This window comes from Mauremys mutica, chromosome 5 (genome assembly GCF_020497125.1).
Source record: "Mauremys mutica isolate MM-2020 ecotype Southern chromosome 5, ASM2049712v1, whole genome shotgun sequence".
Classification (NCBI taxonomy): Eukaryota; Metazoa; Chordata; order Testudines; family Geoemydidae; genus Mauremys; species Mauremys mutica.
In genome coordinates this window covers 83826663-83843399 of record NC_059076.1, presented here as the reverse complement: position 1 = coordinate 83843399, position 16737 = coordinate 83826663, and the positions used below count along the sequence as shown (strand labels likewise).

General features: G+C 43.1%; 1 protein-coding gene across 6 annotated transcripts in view; it reads right to left on the bottom strand.

Annotated features, from left to right (window-relative positions):
* SNX25 (sorting nexin 25) overlaps window positions 1-16737 on the bottom strand; it is a 175769-nt gene that overhangs the window by 33360 nt on the left and 125672 nt on the right. For 5 of the 6 annotated variants that reach the window (XM_045017316.1, XM_045017317.1, XM_045017313.1 and 2 more), the window contains exons 10-11: window positions 10731-10886; window positions 1572-1703 (exon numbers count right to left, since the gene is read on the bottom strand). In XM_045017316.1, coding sequence (XP_044873251.1) covers window positions 1572-1703; window positions 10731-10886 — 288 coding nt within the window. The remainder of the gene's footprint in view (window positions 1-1571; window positions 1704-10730; window positions 10887-16737) is intronic. The other variant, XM_045017314.1, reaches the window with a different exon arrangement.

Genomic DNA, 16737 nt, shown 5'->3' with positions numbered 1-16737 from the left:
GCAGACAATACAAGGCTGTTGAATCCCTATAATTAGAGATATTAAGAGTTAGTCTAGACATCCATCAGGGATGATTTAGGAATAATACAATTAGCTTTGCCACTATGCTGAAGGACAAACTTGCATGACTCATTAGAAGTTCCTTCCAACCCAAGCAATTCTCTATAAAAACCCATCTGAGCGGCAGGATACTGAACAGTGAGCTAATGACTAGAGCTGAGCGAAAGTTTGAAAATTTTCAAAAGAAAATCTGGTTTCAACTAAAACTGAATTATTTCTGTTGGTCTCGCCAAAAAAAGAAGCGTTATGGCTACGAGACATTTTGTTTCACTTGAAATTAATTTTGGTTTTTTTATTTCAAGGAACACTCAAATCTGCACCAGGACATAAGCCACATCTGCAAACATCTCATGAACAACTGGACACATGGAGTTACAAATGCCTACAGTGGAGCACCCATAGGGACACTACGCTACTCAAAGAATCGCACTTTCCTCTAAGGTTCACCCAGTGACATAAAGTACTTCAGAAATTCCTGTTGAGTGTTTCACCTTGTAAGTTGGCTTTCCTACTCCTCATCCAGTATCTCTAACAGTCCCTTAAAACTTAATTGGTATAGAAGATCATAATATGAAATATAGCAAGTGCAAATATTGGGTCTTCTATGTGTAGCAATGTAGGCCTGGTGTGATATAAGTAATTAAACATGGGAAAGGCCTCATTTCTTGGAAGACAGGAGTAGGGAGGTACACTGATTAGCATGCTGAAAACAGAGTATTTGTGCTAGGATAAGTAAACGGATCAGTAGGCTGGAAAAAGAACATCTGTACTAGCCAAGATAAGGGGGAAAACACACAAGGAGCCATTTACAATGGACAAGATAATCCTAGAACATAAGATGAGGTAAAGAGTAAGTTGTACATGGATGGTGAATGGACAGAGCATGCTGTATAGGGATTGGTTCCTACAAAGTGACCAAGTCAATCCCAAACCGTGTGATGCAATATATAGTAAATGCAATGTAATGTGAAAATATGTATGAAGGAAGAGGTTTGCTATGTAACTTTGGATGTGTGGTACACTCCCTATACCCACGCCCTACTGTTGAGCCTGATCAACTCAAAGTAGCTTTGCTGTGTGCCAAATAAAGGAAACTGAGTGACAAGACTGGATTCCAAGTGAGTTCTTGGGGGAGCTGAGTGGAAGAGGTCTCAGGGGAACCCCAACTCTATGCATGCCAATAACAGCACTGTATCTCAGTCAATCAGCATCATAAGATTACAAGGCACAGATCTTAATGTGCTCATTGTTGATGCACAACGGTGTTCCTTAGACACCATACCACTTTATCCTATGCCTGAACCTACTGATATATTTACAGATGTTCCTATAGTGCCTGAATAACAGAGCTGAAGGATGAGACGTGTTTGTGAATAGCGGGGGAGGAGGAGGGGTGAGCTTGATGAGGTTGTTTTAAATAAACTCTAACAAAATGAATGTCAGCATTTCTTGTTCTTTATACACTGAGAATTTGAACTGAACCAGAGGATAGAAACACAGCAAAAACATACCTCGCCTGTATTTATGAAGGCTTTCCACATGCCAAGATTTTCACACCACCAATCTGTTCTTGCAATGTGCAACCGAAGGTCACCGTGTTCTCTCTCTATCAGAGAAATTTCATCCTTCAATTTGGAAACAATCTGGCAAGGAAAATATAGGAATTACAACTGGTAGGAAACTGCCTATGATAACATAGCCACTGCTTTCTTTGGTTATAATATTCAAGAGATGGAAAGGGTGCAGGGGATAGTAGAGAAAAAGGACTAATCCCGTGAGACAACTCATTACAAAAAATCCCAAATCTGTACAATCTATGCAGTCTAATATAGATTGGTAGAATACACTGTATCAATTAAAAGTCAACTTGCAGTGCTAAAAGAAAAACCTGAAATAGGCACAGAAAAACATTCTGAATATCACCATTCACCAGGCTACAGGGGGCAATCAGTACAGAAATATTTTTAACGGAACACTTTCAAGTTAAAGATTATATAAACGTTGAGGTACTCTCTGTTGACGAGTTTCTCTCTTTAGGAAATACTTAACATGACTGAACAACCAGTGAATAGTTTTCATTCCTTGTGTCTTAATTATGTAACTAAGCATTCCAAGGAGCTACAATTTAATAGGCCCCCAAAAAATCCAAATAGCATTAATTATATTGGAAAATATACATTTAAAAGACATTCTTGCTTGGACATAACTCTCAAAGAGATCATCTTCTAAAAGAAAGAAATCTGTATCTTATAAATGGCAAAATGATTTGCAAATTACTGTTACAGAAGATGTTTGTAAGAAAATTTGGGAATATATGTAAAAATGTGTGATTAGAAACAGTTAAGAAAACAAGTTGATATTTTCACTTCTATGAAATAGCACACAAACTCAGCTTAATTTAAAGTTCCCTGGTACAAGCTGGTCAAGGAGAAGAAGTAACTTGGTGGTCACATTTATACATCTACAACAATTCTGCCTCTATATATTAAATATTTGGTCTCTTGTAAGGTGAAGGATCATTTAAAATTACAGGTATACAACTCCCTCTTCAAACTGTTATCATCCTTCTTGGGACAGAATCTATATTTTCCAGGACTACCTGCATACAGATCTCTTTGCAATGACTTTATTCTGGCAACTAAGAATGTAACAGTGAAATCATGGAAAAAGTCAAACAACAAAGGATGAATAGATCCACAGAAATTGGTATGGTGCGACTACAGGTAAACAGTTGTTAACCTTACATAACAAAATACCAAGACTCTATACCACTATTGATTCAATTTTATTAAACACATTTCAAAAGGTGAACAATGCAGAAAGACATAATGAATCTCTCTCCATATTTTTCATTGCCATTAGAAAAAAAAAGTGTGTGCATGCATGCATGGGTAAATAAATCATAGTCTCAAGTTAAAGCTGAGATAACAAGTAATGATTCATACATGAATATAATATGTCATAATGGTTTGGTTATACAGATAGCACTGATATTAGAAGCGTAACCTTAAACTGTAATGCTACTTAAATCAACAATGAGTTAAAATAGGAATAAAATTGTATACAACTTCTCTCAAATAGCATTACAATTTTGAGTATTTTGTAGCTAACCATGTGAGTGCATGTGTTCCTATGTTTATATACACACATTTTTATTATGATTTACAATTGTGTTTTTCTTATACTTAGGGCTATATAGTAAAGAGTGTTACAGAAACAAATCTGTTGTTGCACTCAAATGCTATACCACTGTAAAGTGTGTAATATTTTGCATGAAAATTTATCATTCTATATTCTTGATGACACTTAAGCAAATAAACAGAAAATGTTTCTGTATTTCTAAAGTAACTAGATTTCCTTACCTGCATCACTAATATCTTCTCATATTATTAAAATGGAAAAAATTGTTAAAAGCAAATTTACCTTTAAATCACTTATACTATTTGTTCACATTTTGCATTCTTCACAGTCTAGTGAACAAAATAGGACGGGTGAGTTTTACTTTCTGATTCTCAAACTAGCCCTAAACTGCAATGTTTGGGAGACAAACAACCTGGAAGAATAATTCCAAACACAAACAAGTGTCAAGTGGAATTTTTGAGTGGGTATTAACTCAAAAGAAACATTTTTGTGATATTTTGTTCTGTAAAACTATGTTTGTATAAATATGAAGCCTAATTCATGTTGAGAGCATCTTTAACTAGAAGTCCTTTTTTCTTCTCTCTGAAATCCTCCTTGCTCACCGAAGAGATCATGGAAGATTTAAAGGACCATTTTAAGTTTAGTTTAAATGTTAGCTGAATGCCCTGCTACAACCTGGTGATCAAGTTATTCAGCAAACAAACTTCACTTTCAGTTTAAAGTTTGCAGTTCACCTTTAAACGTTCATCTTTTCACTGTGTGGAAACAGCCATCTGCGAAGGGGACAAAACAAATACCATACTCTTGATTGAGTGGGCTGGAGGGCTCTGTTGCGTGGTAACTAAAACCTCATATTAATACAAAGAGATAGTATTTTCACAGAATCATAGACTTTAATGTCAGAAGGGACCATTATGATCATCTAGTCTGACCTCCTGCACAACGCAGGCCACAGAATCTCACCCACCCACTCCTGTATCAAAGCCCTAACCTATGTCTGAGCTACTGAAGTCCTCAAATCATGATTTAAAGACTTCAAAGTGCAGAGAATCCTCCAGCAAGTGACCCATGCTCCATGCTGCAGAGGAAGGCGAAAAACCCTCAGCACCTCTGCCAATCTGCCCTGGAGGAAAATTCCTTCCTGACCCCAAATATGGCTATCAGCTAAACCCTGAGCATGTGGGCAGGGCATAAAGCTCACGAAATCAATGGGAAAACTCCCATTGACTTAAATGGTCTTTGTGTCATGACATATTTGATACTATTTATCAATCCTGACACATTTATGTTCACGTAATTCCCTTTATGTTGCTAAATATATAGTCCTGGTTTCAAAAGTCAGACGCTGTCTCAGTTAGTCTAAATATGCCAGTAGTTTTTTCAAAACCAGGACAAACCTAAGAAGAACAACATTCCGCCATTTCTGCCCATCACCTCTGCTGTAATCTCTGGGTTCTGCTCCTCATCTGGTTTCCTACCCCCTTACCACTTTAATTTTTAAGTCAGCCCTAGCAGTTGCGTTTACCTGCCAGATCCTTTCATTCTGCCATGCTCTCGTGCTCCACACCCTTCACTTCCTCACCCTCGTGTCCCGCCCCGACACCAAGTGGCGGGACCTCCTGCCACCTTTGGAGGGTGAGGAGCCCCGGTGGACCAGTCTGTACTCCACCCTGGTCCCGAGGCCCGTCGGGGACATCAGTTGGCGGCTCCTCCACGGGGCCGTGAGCACGGGTGTGTACTTGGCGCGGTTTACCCGTCCCAGACACCTGCCCCTTCTGCGGCGTGAGGGAGACCCTGGCGCACATTTACGTTGAGTGCGCCAGGCTGCAGCCCCTATACCGGCTCCTCACCAATCTCCTCTTGCGTTTCTGGCTGCACTTTTCCCCCCACCTCCTTCTCAATGCACTCCTTCTCCGTGGCCCCACGAAGTCGCGGGACCTCCTGGTCAACCTCCTCCTCGCCCTGGCAAAAATGGCCATCTATGTGACCAGGGAGCGGTGGTTGGCCAGTGAAGACTCCTGCGACTGTGGGGCTTGTTTCCGATCCTTAGTCCGTTCATGTCTCCGGGCGGAGTTCCTCTGGGCGGCGTCCGCTGGCTCCCTTGACGCCTTCGAGGAGCAGTGGGCGCTGTCCGGGGTTCTCTGCTCAGTGTCCCCGTCAGGCTCCCTTCTTATGACCCTTTGACCGCACTCCTGTCCCTGTTCTTTTATCAGTTGTCCCCCGCAATTAGTGGGTTTCTGAGGCCCTGTGGAACCTCCCCTTCGGCTGGCGGGGGGTTCCGTTAGCATGGGGCAGGCTTTGCCCGCCCTGTTTCCGGGAAACCCAATAGATAGATACTAGGTCTCGGATAACGTCCTAGATTCCCTTGCTTATAACTCAGCAACATCAAAGAGCAGTTGGCTGCTCTGCTTGACAAGTGACAAGCTAGTTACTGATACATTAGAGTTTGAGTTTGCACAGGGCTTGACTTTAAAGATAAGACAGGAGTCAGGAGAGGAACCTTAGGGGACCCTCTAGACGAGTGGTTTTCAAACATTTTTCTGGCCACCCAGTTGAAGAAAACTGTTGATGCCTGCAACCCAACAGAGCAAAGGATGAGGGGTTTGGTGTGGGGGGGGGGAGGGCCGAAGGCTGGGGCCGAGGGTTGGGATGCAGGGGTGAGGGCGGTGGGGTAGGGCCAGGAATGAGGGGTACAGGGTGTAGGAGGAGGCTCTGGGCTGGGGCCCCCAGGGGTTGGGATGTGGGAGGGGGTCAGGGCTCTGGGCTGGGGGTGCAGGCTCTGGGGTAGGGCCAGGGATGAGGAGTTTGGGGTGCAGGAAGAGGCTCTGGGTTTGGGGTGAGCTAAGGGCTGGGGAAAGGGATTGGGGCACGGGGTTACTTCGGGTGGCTCCCTGTCAGTGATGCAGCGGGGGTGCTAAGGCAGGCTTTCCTGCCTGTCCTGGCACCATGGACCATGCTGCGCCCTGGAAACAGCCAGCAGCAGGTCTGGCTCCTAGGCGAAGGCACGCAACAGCTCCACGTAGCTCTCACCTGCAGACACCCCCCCAGCTCCCATTGGCCAAGACCCATGCACGGAGCCCCGTGGCCTCACCACCTGGGAGCTGGACGTGCTGCTAGCCACTTCCAGGGCGCAGCACGGTGTCAGAACAAGTAGGGACTAGCTTGCCTTAGCTGGGCAGCACCACCGATGGGACTTTTAATGGCCCAGTCAGCGGTGCTGACCAGAGCCACCGCAACCCAGTGCCTTATATTCCGCGACCCAGTACTGGGTCACGACCTGCAATTTGAAAACCACTGCTCTAGAGCAAGGGGAGGTGGGAATCTGCAAGAAGAGTCTGGAAGGTTGAGGGAAAGAATAGTGACATATTCCGATTTATCACATTTCCTCCCCCAAAAAGCATACACCAGTCACACTGCCACTCAAATTGCCCTCTCCCACCAACCAGTCACATCAGCCTTTTATTTCCACACCCTCATCACATTCACCCGGGGCCCCTCTGGACTCTCGTGTAAGGGTATAAAGAGTAGAGTGGCTGTGACTTCTCACAGCTCCCTCACAATTCAAAGCCCATGATAGCTGAGGACTCTGAAAAGCAGGGTGGGTCATATCTCAAAGACCCAGTTACTATGGGGTAGGTAACCATACGTTGTTTTTCAAGCATGTGTCAGTGTGGATCCCACATTCCTGCCAAACCTGCTGCCTCTGGAACGGTGCTGGGTACGTGACAAAAGAGGAGGATAACAGCTGTCTCCTGGAGTACCCAGTTTTGTGAAGGGTACTCTGGTTAAGTAGTCTGGGAAGAGGAGAGAGCTCTCTCATGCTCTTGGGGTTGATTATTAGTGTGGTTTATCGTAGGGGGCTGGGGTGTACACATCCCTAGTGATCACAGCATAGCCCTAGAATTGTTAAGGGAGTGGAGTGCATCATTTGTTTGGCTACTGAAGAGGTCCATCCCTTAGAAGGGCAGATCCTCTATGGTGCACTGCATCTCCTTAGTAATGCTGGATGCTTGAAACTAAAAGGCCCATCTCATGGTGACTGCCAAGGCCATCAATGTGACAGTTGTGTCCAATACATCCATAGCTGCTAGGAAGGCAGACGTTATGACCATTTGGCCCTCCTTCATGATCTCTCAGTTACTCCCTACTATCTTGTGAGATTTTTGGTAGGAAGGGGACCACTCTCTCCCAGGTGAGAAAACTATATTTCAAGAACAAGGCCTGACAGCTCACAATGCAGAGCTGTAGTTAGATGGAGGACTAAGCTTGTGCCTGAAAAGTTCGTTTCTGAGTGTCCTCTTTCAAGGTGCACTTTAAAAAAAAAAAGGCTGTAAACACCTTGTACCACTAATGCCACCAGGGACCTGGATGTAGAAATGCCTCAAATGCTTTTGTGAGACCTGGTACCTCTTTCAAATCCTCTTAGATGAAGACCAAACTATAGCTGGAGTCTACCAAAGTCACTTCACCGGCTTGCACATACCCTTGTTGGTGGGGAGGGCAATTGTGGCTGGGAATGAGGAGCTCAGGACGTCAGAGTTTACAGGACTTTTCCTGGATTACCAAGGTTTCAGTGTCCCGGGTCTCAGTGATCTGGGTTAGCAAATCCTGGAGAACCATGAAGTCATCAGACACTGAAATTGAGGATGACCTACCCACTACCCCTTGCGTTTTGCCTGTATTTGTGCTGTAAACAAGGAGCCTTCACTGCCTCCTGCATGGTCCCCTCCTGAATGCAGGGGAGATACATCACAGCTTCTTTTCAGTGAGAACGAATGGGATGGCAAAGGTGATACTGAGTATATCTCATTGAATGGTGGCACCATTGGGTAGGGCAATCCAGTGCCAGCAGTGGTCTTGGTGTGGAGGATGTCCTAAGTGGAAATATACATTCTGCCTCCAAAACGTATCTTAGCACCACGATGGGATAAGTCCTTAGTGCCAGCCTCGATGCCGGTGGCAAAGTCAGTATTGGACTATTCCTCTTCTCCAGGGCTGTCAGTGCCAGTGCATTCTGCACCTTTTGGGATTTTTCTCACTGCTGGATCCCAGCATGATGTGTCTGCTGGAGGAGACACTACCCAAGGATGGCTCCTTCTGCTCCTGTTTGGTGTTGCCATTTGCTCCAGTTCAAAAGTGATCCTCACAGACTCTATCTGGACTTACACATCTTGGAGAAAAAAGAATGGCAAGCTCTGCATCTGTCTGGAACCTGGCTCTCGCCCAAGCAGCAGTTGTGAGTGGGATTCGTCTATCACAACACAGGAAGCATTTAAATAATCATGGTTTGGAGTGTGCCGTTAGGTGCAGAGGTTGATGCAAAGTGCCTTACCCCACTGTACAGGGCTGTTGTCCTTTCCGAGTCCAATCAGGCCAAAGCAGATGAGAAGAATGAAGCACTAAAGAGAGTGGTGAGTCAGAGACCACTGTGTTGTGTCTTGCTGCCATGGGTGGCAAGAGGGAACAGAGAGGGTCATGGCCACTCCTCCCTTTATGCTCACAAGGAAGCATGAGATGGCACAGGGCACATGCACAGCCCTAATGGACGCTGCTATTCAGAAGACTCTGATCTTGCACACACGAGGCACATGCACAACTACACGAATCCACAATGACATATAATCAAAGACAACGGTTGAGATATCCTGCATGGCAGTGCTTTTTGTTTTTAAAAGGACACTGCCAAACACTGCTTAGCATTATATTTTTGTGTGAGCTCTGCTGTTTGCTCCCAAGATAACTGAAATTAAAGAGGTCTCTCTACAGATTGCTATTTTCCATTTGCAATCATTAATCCCTTCTTCACATTTCTGATGGCTCTGAAAGTAACAGCTGCTTTCTTCCTTGTTTACATCATTGAGGATATAAGCACCAATTGGGGAATTAGCGTATACATTTATTGGTGCTACAAACCTATGATGAGTTCACACATTTTCTGAGATCTATATAGAAACAGACAGTAGTGATTTGTAAAGAAAGAAAATGAACTGAGTGGCAGATTTAGATTTTTAAAAGGTAATTTAAAATCTAAAAGGTCATTTAAAATCTGCAGGTCATTCTCTCGGACTACAAACATTTTTAAAGGTCAGTTAAATACATTGAAAAATTAAAGGGTTAAACTATTTATCTAATTTTTTTTAATGTTCTCCCTTTCAGATCCTTAGAGAGATTCATTTCAACATTTTAAGAGTTGAAAGAATGAGGGATCCATTTTTCAAATTAAGAATTGCTGATTTTCATCCAATTTAACAGAGTTGAGGAAAGAACTTACTGAAATGTTTTGTTAATATTTCAACCAATATTTTCCTTTTGCTGTTCATTAAATATAGCAGTGGCCTGATTTTCACAGCAGCTGAGAAACTGCAGCTCCCATTGATTTCAGTATGAACTGTGTATGCTCAGCATCTCTGAAGAAAAAATCAGACCACTTGACCTTCAACACAGCATCAGCTTCTGTTATATCCTTTCTACTCTGTGGCCAGAGTTACTGGAACAAAAGGCTAAAAAGAAAGAAAATCCTCACCAAAATAAGTCAGTAAAGGATCAGAACTAATACCTTGAATTTGAAAATACTACCCTTGAAATTTCCAGGGAGAAGGACATTTGGATTTGAATATCTATATCTGAGCCTTCCCCAGTGTGGAAAAGGTCTCATCAAAAGGAGAACTGGCTCAAGATTGTTGGAGTTTTGCAAGAATAGCTTGACTTCAAAAGACCTCCACTGTTTGGGGCCAAAATCTCACAAGAACTCAAGATTTTGACTCAGTCATAGCTGCACTACAGCACTAAATCATCTTTAAACCTGAACTTTAGCCAGATCCTAATCCAGATCCATACCAGCCCATTTCTAAAAATAATAATTTTACGGCAAATGGTGTAACATATTCTAAAGAGCAAAAAGTGAGGGTATGATTTTGGTCCCAATACTGTAGGGTTAAAATTTTCACCTATCTTAGAATGACTACAGTCTAGTGAAATAATGCCCTTAGGATTCTAAATAGCTCCTCGTAAAGAAATTTAGCCACTCTCTTGGATAATTTTTTTAAAATTAAGTAAACCTATCACCACTGCGGGAGCTACAAGGCATTGTGCTCTGTAACTGCAAGGCCAGCAGAGAGAGCGCAGGTTTACTGACAGATCTGATCCCCAGAGCTGCAATGCTGTTGAAGCAGCAATGAGGAAGAGTATACAGAGCAGTCTTGTTGGCTTGGGTTGCTATAACAACTCAATTGGAAGAAGCAGATACAGATGTAGGGAAGAAATCGTATTTGCAAAACAGAAGAGGGTAAAAACTATTGGGGAAACATTTCCAGGGTTCTAAAAGGGTACTATAAATTATAAGGAACAAGAGACATTTACATTCATTTTTGAAATATTTATGGCAGTGGCTCTGATGCTCTTTTAAATTGTAAATTCTTTAGAGCAGGGACCTTGTCTTTATACCTGTCTGGAAAATAGCTAACGCCCTGTTGGTATCACAGACGCAAATAAGTAAAATAAATTCAGACTGAGACTATTGAAAGCATTACCTTTTTGTCAGGTTTTGGTGAATTACATATGGAATTAAGAGCCTGTCTCTTATATTCAAGTTTGTCATTTAGCTGGCGAAGTTTATTTACAGCATAATTGGCCTGTTCATTAATTCTTGCGCTGCATTCACCAATAACTTCTTCGCAACCTTGGCTCTAGAAATAAAAATGTTAGTTATTAAGAAGTCTATGTCACTGATGCAAACTAAGTTAAATCTGTTACCTGTTTGCTATGCATGCTTCATTATTTACACTTTACGTCTATGTACAATTAATCTCAGTATAGACCAGGGGTTCTCAAACTTCATTGCACCACGACTCTCTTCTAACAAAAGTTACTACACGACCCCAGAAGGGGGGACTGAAGTCTGAGCCTATCCCATCCCTGCCTCCCCGCGTGGAGGAACCAAAGCCCAAGCCCCACTGCCCCAGGCGTGGGGGCAAAGCCAAAGCCCAAGGCTTCAGCTCCAGGCAGGGGCCTGTAATCTCAGCCCCACTGCCCAAGGCTGAAGCCCTCAGGCTTCGTCCCCAGACAAACAACAAGGAGTCCGGTGGCACCTTAAAGACTAACACATTTATTTGGGCATAAGCTTTTGTGGGTAAAAAAAAAAATCACTTCTTCAGGGTAAGTTTTTTTTACCCACGAAAGCTTATGCCCATATAAATCTGTTAGTCTTTAAGGTGCCACCGGACTCCTTGTTGTTTTTGTGGATACAGATTAACACGGCTACCCCCTGATATTTGTCCCCAGACAGTAGGTTTGGGCTTTGGCTTCAGCCCCTGACCCGGCAAGTCTAAGCCAGCCTTGGTGAGCCAATTAAAATGGGGTCACAACCCACTTTGGGGTCCCAACCCAGTTTGAGAACCGCTGGTATAGACAAATCCCGAAATAAAAAGGCATGTGGTGCAAAAGTTATAATAGATTCTTATTTTTATTTCCACATCTATCATGTAATGTAGCAGTAAGCTGACAAAGAGCCTTATTCTCAGTTACACTGTGTCCCATGCTCTGGTAGTATAAACAGACTTTAAAATGGAACTTTATTGTAAGTGAGAATAAGGTTCAACATTTGGAATATAAAAGCAGAATACAAGTTAGTGGTTATAATTAGTATTAAAAGCCACACACAGAGTAAACACTGCAGCTCTGAGTCTTGAAGACGGTAAAAATATATTGCTGCATTTTTTATAGACATCGATTTTCAAACACTGAACCAAATCAAACCTTTTCACTTCATTTATTTTTATGACTGGATTTTACTTCTGTTTTACATGTTAATTATTTTATCTTAAAAGTTTAAGACAACCAAATGCTGAGTACACACAAATAACCTCGAATTTCTGGTTCATTTTTTCCTAGCTATTTTAATGAATCAGTACAAGGGTAATAACCTCTGCGCCAATGCGCACAGGTGGCAAAACAACCCCACACCTTTGGGAGACCTGTTCCACTCATACACTTTTCAATCTCACACCTACAACCTTCCCTTGCTTGCTGCGGTGTCCCCATCTTGAAAAATGGGCTTGAGATCCAACAGAGGCAAGCAACTAGATCAGCTCCCCTTGCCAGCTGTTAACATCCTCCCTCCAAGAGGCCCAATACCCCGCCCAGTTATTAGAGGGGATATAGAATTTTGTCTGGGCCCCATATATTTTAATTCACTTGTGGCCAGATCTGATGAAAGTAACTTCATGAGCAATGCAGATGGACTCTTTATGGATACTGGAAATAGAAAATAACCTATTGAATTCAATAAAGAATTATGTCTCCAGAAAGTATGGTTAAAACAAAAAATTTAAAAAAAACCACACACTATAGAAAACATGTCATTCTCTATTAAATTCAATAGGTTTTTGGAGGAATTTCTACAGAACACCATTGTTTTCATCCTTAAGTTCTACAGGACTTTTCTGTCTTAGAAGGATGAGAAAGGATAAAATAATAACAATAATTAATTGATCAGCAATCCTTAATTTGATCCTTAAAATGAGAGGCAACACTTTCTATAGGGTGTGCTGTTCTGTATGCTCTTGTGGTTAGAGGTTCTGAGCTGAGACCTGATTTCTATCCCCAGCTCTGCCACTCCCCTGCTGTGAAGTTGGGCAAATAAACTTCACCTCTCTGTGCCCGTTTTCTTCACATCCTTTTGTCCATGCAGATTGTAAGCTCTCTGAGCCAGAGCCTCTCTCTTACTATGTATTTGTACAGCATCTAACACAGTGAGGCCTGGCTGGTTCCTCTAGGAATGGGGTGGGCAAACTTTTTGGCCCGAAGGCCACATCTGAGTGGGAAAATTGCATACAGGGCCATGAATGTAGGGCTGGAGCAAGGGGCTGGGGTGCAGGAAGCAGTGCGGAGTGTGGGGGGAGTGCGGTGTGCAGGAAGGGGCTCAGGGGAAGGGGTTAAGGCACAGGAGGGGTGCAGGGTGTACGAGGGGGCTCAGAGCAGGGGGTTAGGGGCTCACGGCCGGGGTGCAAGGGTTCAGCGCCACTTACTTTGAGTGGCTCCAGGGTGGCAGCGGTGCGCAATGGGGCTGTGCGCCGCTCCCAGAAGCGGCCGGCACCACGTCCCTGCAGCCCTTGGGGGTGGAGGGCAGAGGGCTCTACGCACTGCCCTATCCTGCGGGTACCTCCCCAGAAGCTCCCATTGGCCGCGGTTCCCCATTCCCAGCCAATGGGAACTGCAGGGGGCAGTGCCTGCAGGCGAAGGCAGCGCGCAGAGCCCTCTGCCCCCCACCTCTCCTAGCGGCCACAGGAACATGGTGCTGGCTGCTTCCAGGAGTGGCGCAGGGCCAGGGCAGGCAGGGAGCCTGCCTTAGTCCCACAGCGCCACGGGGGTGACAATCCCATGGGCCAGATCAGGCCTGCGGGCCATTGTTTGCCCACCCCTGCTCTAGGAGCTACAACAATACCACCAATAAGAAATACTAGTAATACAGAATGTTATTTATGGGCCCCTTGAACATTACCATAAAGTAAAGCAGTATTTGGGAAGTACAGAAAGGACAGGAAAAAGAATTGAAGAGGCCTGAGAACGTAAGCAAGTGAAACAATTTCAGTACTGAAAAATGAACAAAAAAACATGTCATCAATTTTGGTTTGGTAATCAGTGCATTTTTGAGGCATTGTGTTTAATTAAAAACCAACAGCTGTATTCTTAGGGAAATGCTGTAAGATTCCTTGCATGTTGTCAGCATTTATGTTTACCTATCATTTGAGACATTTTTAGACAGAAAACACTGGTAGAATAATTAGGTCCATCATAATACATTAAAATTATGACTATTAATAATGATAAAAAATTACAAGATAATCAAAACAGTGACTACAATTAATTGCTGATCAGAATACAGTGATCATGTAAACTTGTTAACTTCAAATGCTAAAAACAGTTACGTTCTTATTAGCACATTAGTAATCCAGAACCTGGACTTGTGATTTATTTTAGTAGTACAATGCCTGTAACAGCCTGAAGCACAAAGCAATTTTTGTCAAAGAGTTAAAGCAAACATCTTCTCCTCTTCAATTTTTGATTTACTCCATTTTTAAGGAAGTCTTCTTTAAGGAGAGAAATGGTAATTCCTGAGTGATTTAGAGAAACACAATAATCTCCCCATAAATTCAAAATAATCTACTCATGCCTTCATTTATTTGCAAACTACACAATAGCATTGTATGGCTCTTTAACAATGTACTTTCACTGATCTCTGCATTACTACAGTCATCTTTGCTGGAATGTTGTCAGTAAGGCCTATGGAAAGATCTTACTATAACTATTTTGCCTGTCTGACAGTAAATATTAACATATTGGCATCAACTCCTTCACTAACTGGCCAAATCCTCCAATCTTTATTCAGGAAAAGCTCTCACCAGCCTAAAATGTCTTGTATGGTCTGCAAGATTCAGTCCTTGATGAGTTTCAAAACAAAACAAAAAAACCATGCATCCTGATGAGGCCTATGACAGAAACCTATCTGAGTAGGCCAAAAGTCAGGAATAGAATATTACAGGCCATACATTTATGGCCACTCCAACACGGGTGCACTGGGGAGTCAGCAAGAAGCTCTCGGAAGGGGAAATACGAGATGACTGCAGGTGGGAAGTGCAAGGGAAGTCCAGGCAGTGATACCAGAAGCACTGGCTACCCCAGGGAGCATGTCTGGTTGTGACACAGGCAGGGCCACTGCCCCACTCCTCCCTATGTGCTGGCACTAGTGCAGAAGAGTGGAAACTATGGAAGAAGGGGAGTGCTCGCTCTATCTGTTGTACAGCTATAACAAGCTTCATTGTCCAGCAAGCTCCCTCAGCCAGCATCTCCGGAGATATTATGGGTCAGCTGGATGGTGCAACTCTTGCCCTCCCCTCACAGCTCTGCCTCTAAAGATAGGCAACAAAACCTTTTAGCCTGATTTTTCAGAAGTGCCAAGTACCCCTGGCTCCCACACCCTCATGGGAACTGTGGGTGCTGAGCACCACTGGGGAGGCTGTTGTGGTGGTAATCAAGCCATACGTTTCTATTAACAAAAACAAACCCTCCAGAAATATAACTAAGCCAGAGGAAAATGATTTCTTAGTTGCATCTTTTGCTATATATGAAACTGAACGACCATTAGCCAACAGTATTATTTCCCCCCATATCTGAAAGCCTATGAAAGCTTCTGCAGACAAGATTCACTTCTTCTTGTGCTCAGTTCAAAGCCCGTTGAGGTTCACCATAGAGCAATTAGCATTGCTGTATTAGAAAAAAGTGCTCTAATTGTACACTCTTCATTAGCAATTTGTGATAAACAGTTTAAAAAAAAATCTTTATCCACACTGCAGAGTTGTTACTAGATGGAACGAGACCTGCAAAGACCGAAGTACAGCCTTCAAAATCTGCACATATTCCCTCAAGGATTTAAAGGAAAGATAACTGATGGTAATGCTGAAGAATTCGGTGCTGATGACTGTAGGAGAGTCCAAGATAAATGTTATTCGACCAAAAAAAACCCCAACAGCTATTCTTGAAATGTTGTATCAGTTTCTTCAGGGAAAATGTTATCTGTGTCAGGCTCTAGATAACATATATAAGGAAATCAAAATCTCACAACTTTTTTTTTTAATAGTTTGCCACTTCTGGGCAATAAGTCAGTGTTTCCTGAAAGACCTATTGATTGCAAGGCTCAGAAGGACAAATTTTTGAGGTGCCTTTTGTCTCCTTATGATTTGGAATATATGTAGCTAAATAATAGAAAGAGAAGTAGGATCCTGGAATCCCTTATCAAGAAAAAAACCATTTAACAGAAGAGCTAATATTAAGAGGAAACGTGCTACAAAACTGTGTGTTTGAAGTATTTCCCTAGGCTAGTTCACCTCTCAAAACCATCTGTGGAGAACAAGGGATGGATAGAATCCAAAGTTTCATTTGAAGACCTTTCAATCATATTTAACTATTAAATCTGAAAACCTCAGATTCTGAGTTACTGTTTCCTAGGGCTTGGCTACACTTGCAAGTTGCAGCGCTGGTAGAGGCTTTCCAGCGCTGCAATTAGTAACCGTCCACACCTGCAAGGCACATCCAGCGCTGCAACTCCCTGGCTGCAGCGCTGGCTGTACACCTGGCCAGGTTGGGGTGTAGCAATTGCAGCGCTGGTGATCCAGCGCTGCTCATCAAGTGTGGACACACACCAGCGCTTTTATTGGCCTCCAGGGAATAAGGAGATATCCCAGAAAGCTTCTAACTAAATTACTCTCTTTGTTTTGTTATGCAGCCTCTCTTTGTTTTGTTGTGAACTCCGATCGCCGTTGAACTGCTTATCTAAAAAACAAACACTGATCACAGCAAACAGGAGCTATCTGTACCTGGCTGTGAACGATCAAATGAGAGGCAGGGAGTGAATGTTTGCTTGACTGTTTGCAATTAAGACCAAGGGTTCGCGAACATTTTGTGATTTTTCAATCCAGGAAACTAACACACAGTGTTGGCTCCAAAAATCCACTCTCTCTCTCTTCCCCGCTCCCTGTCACA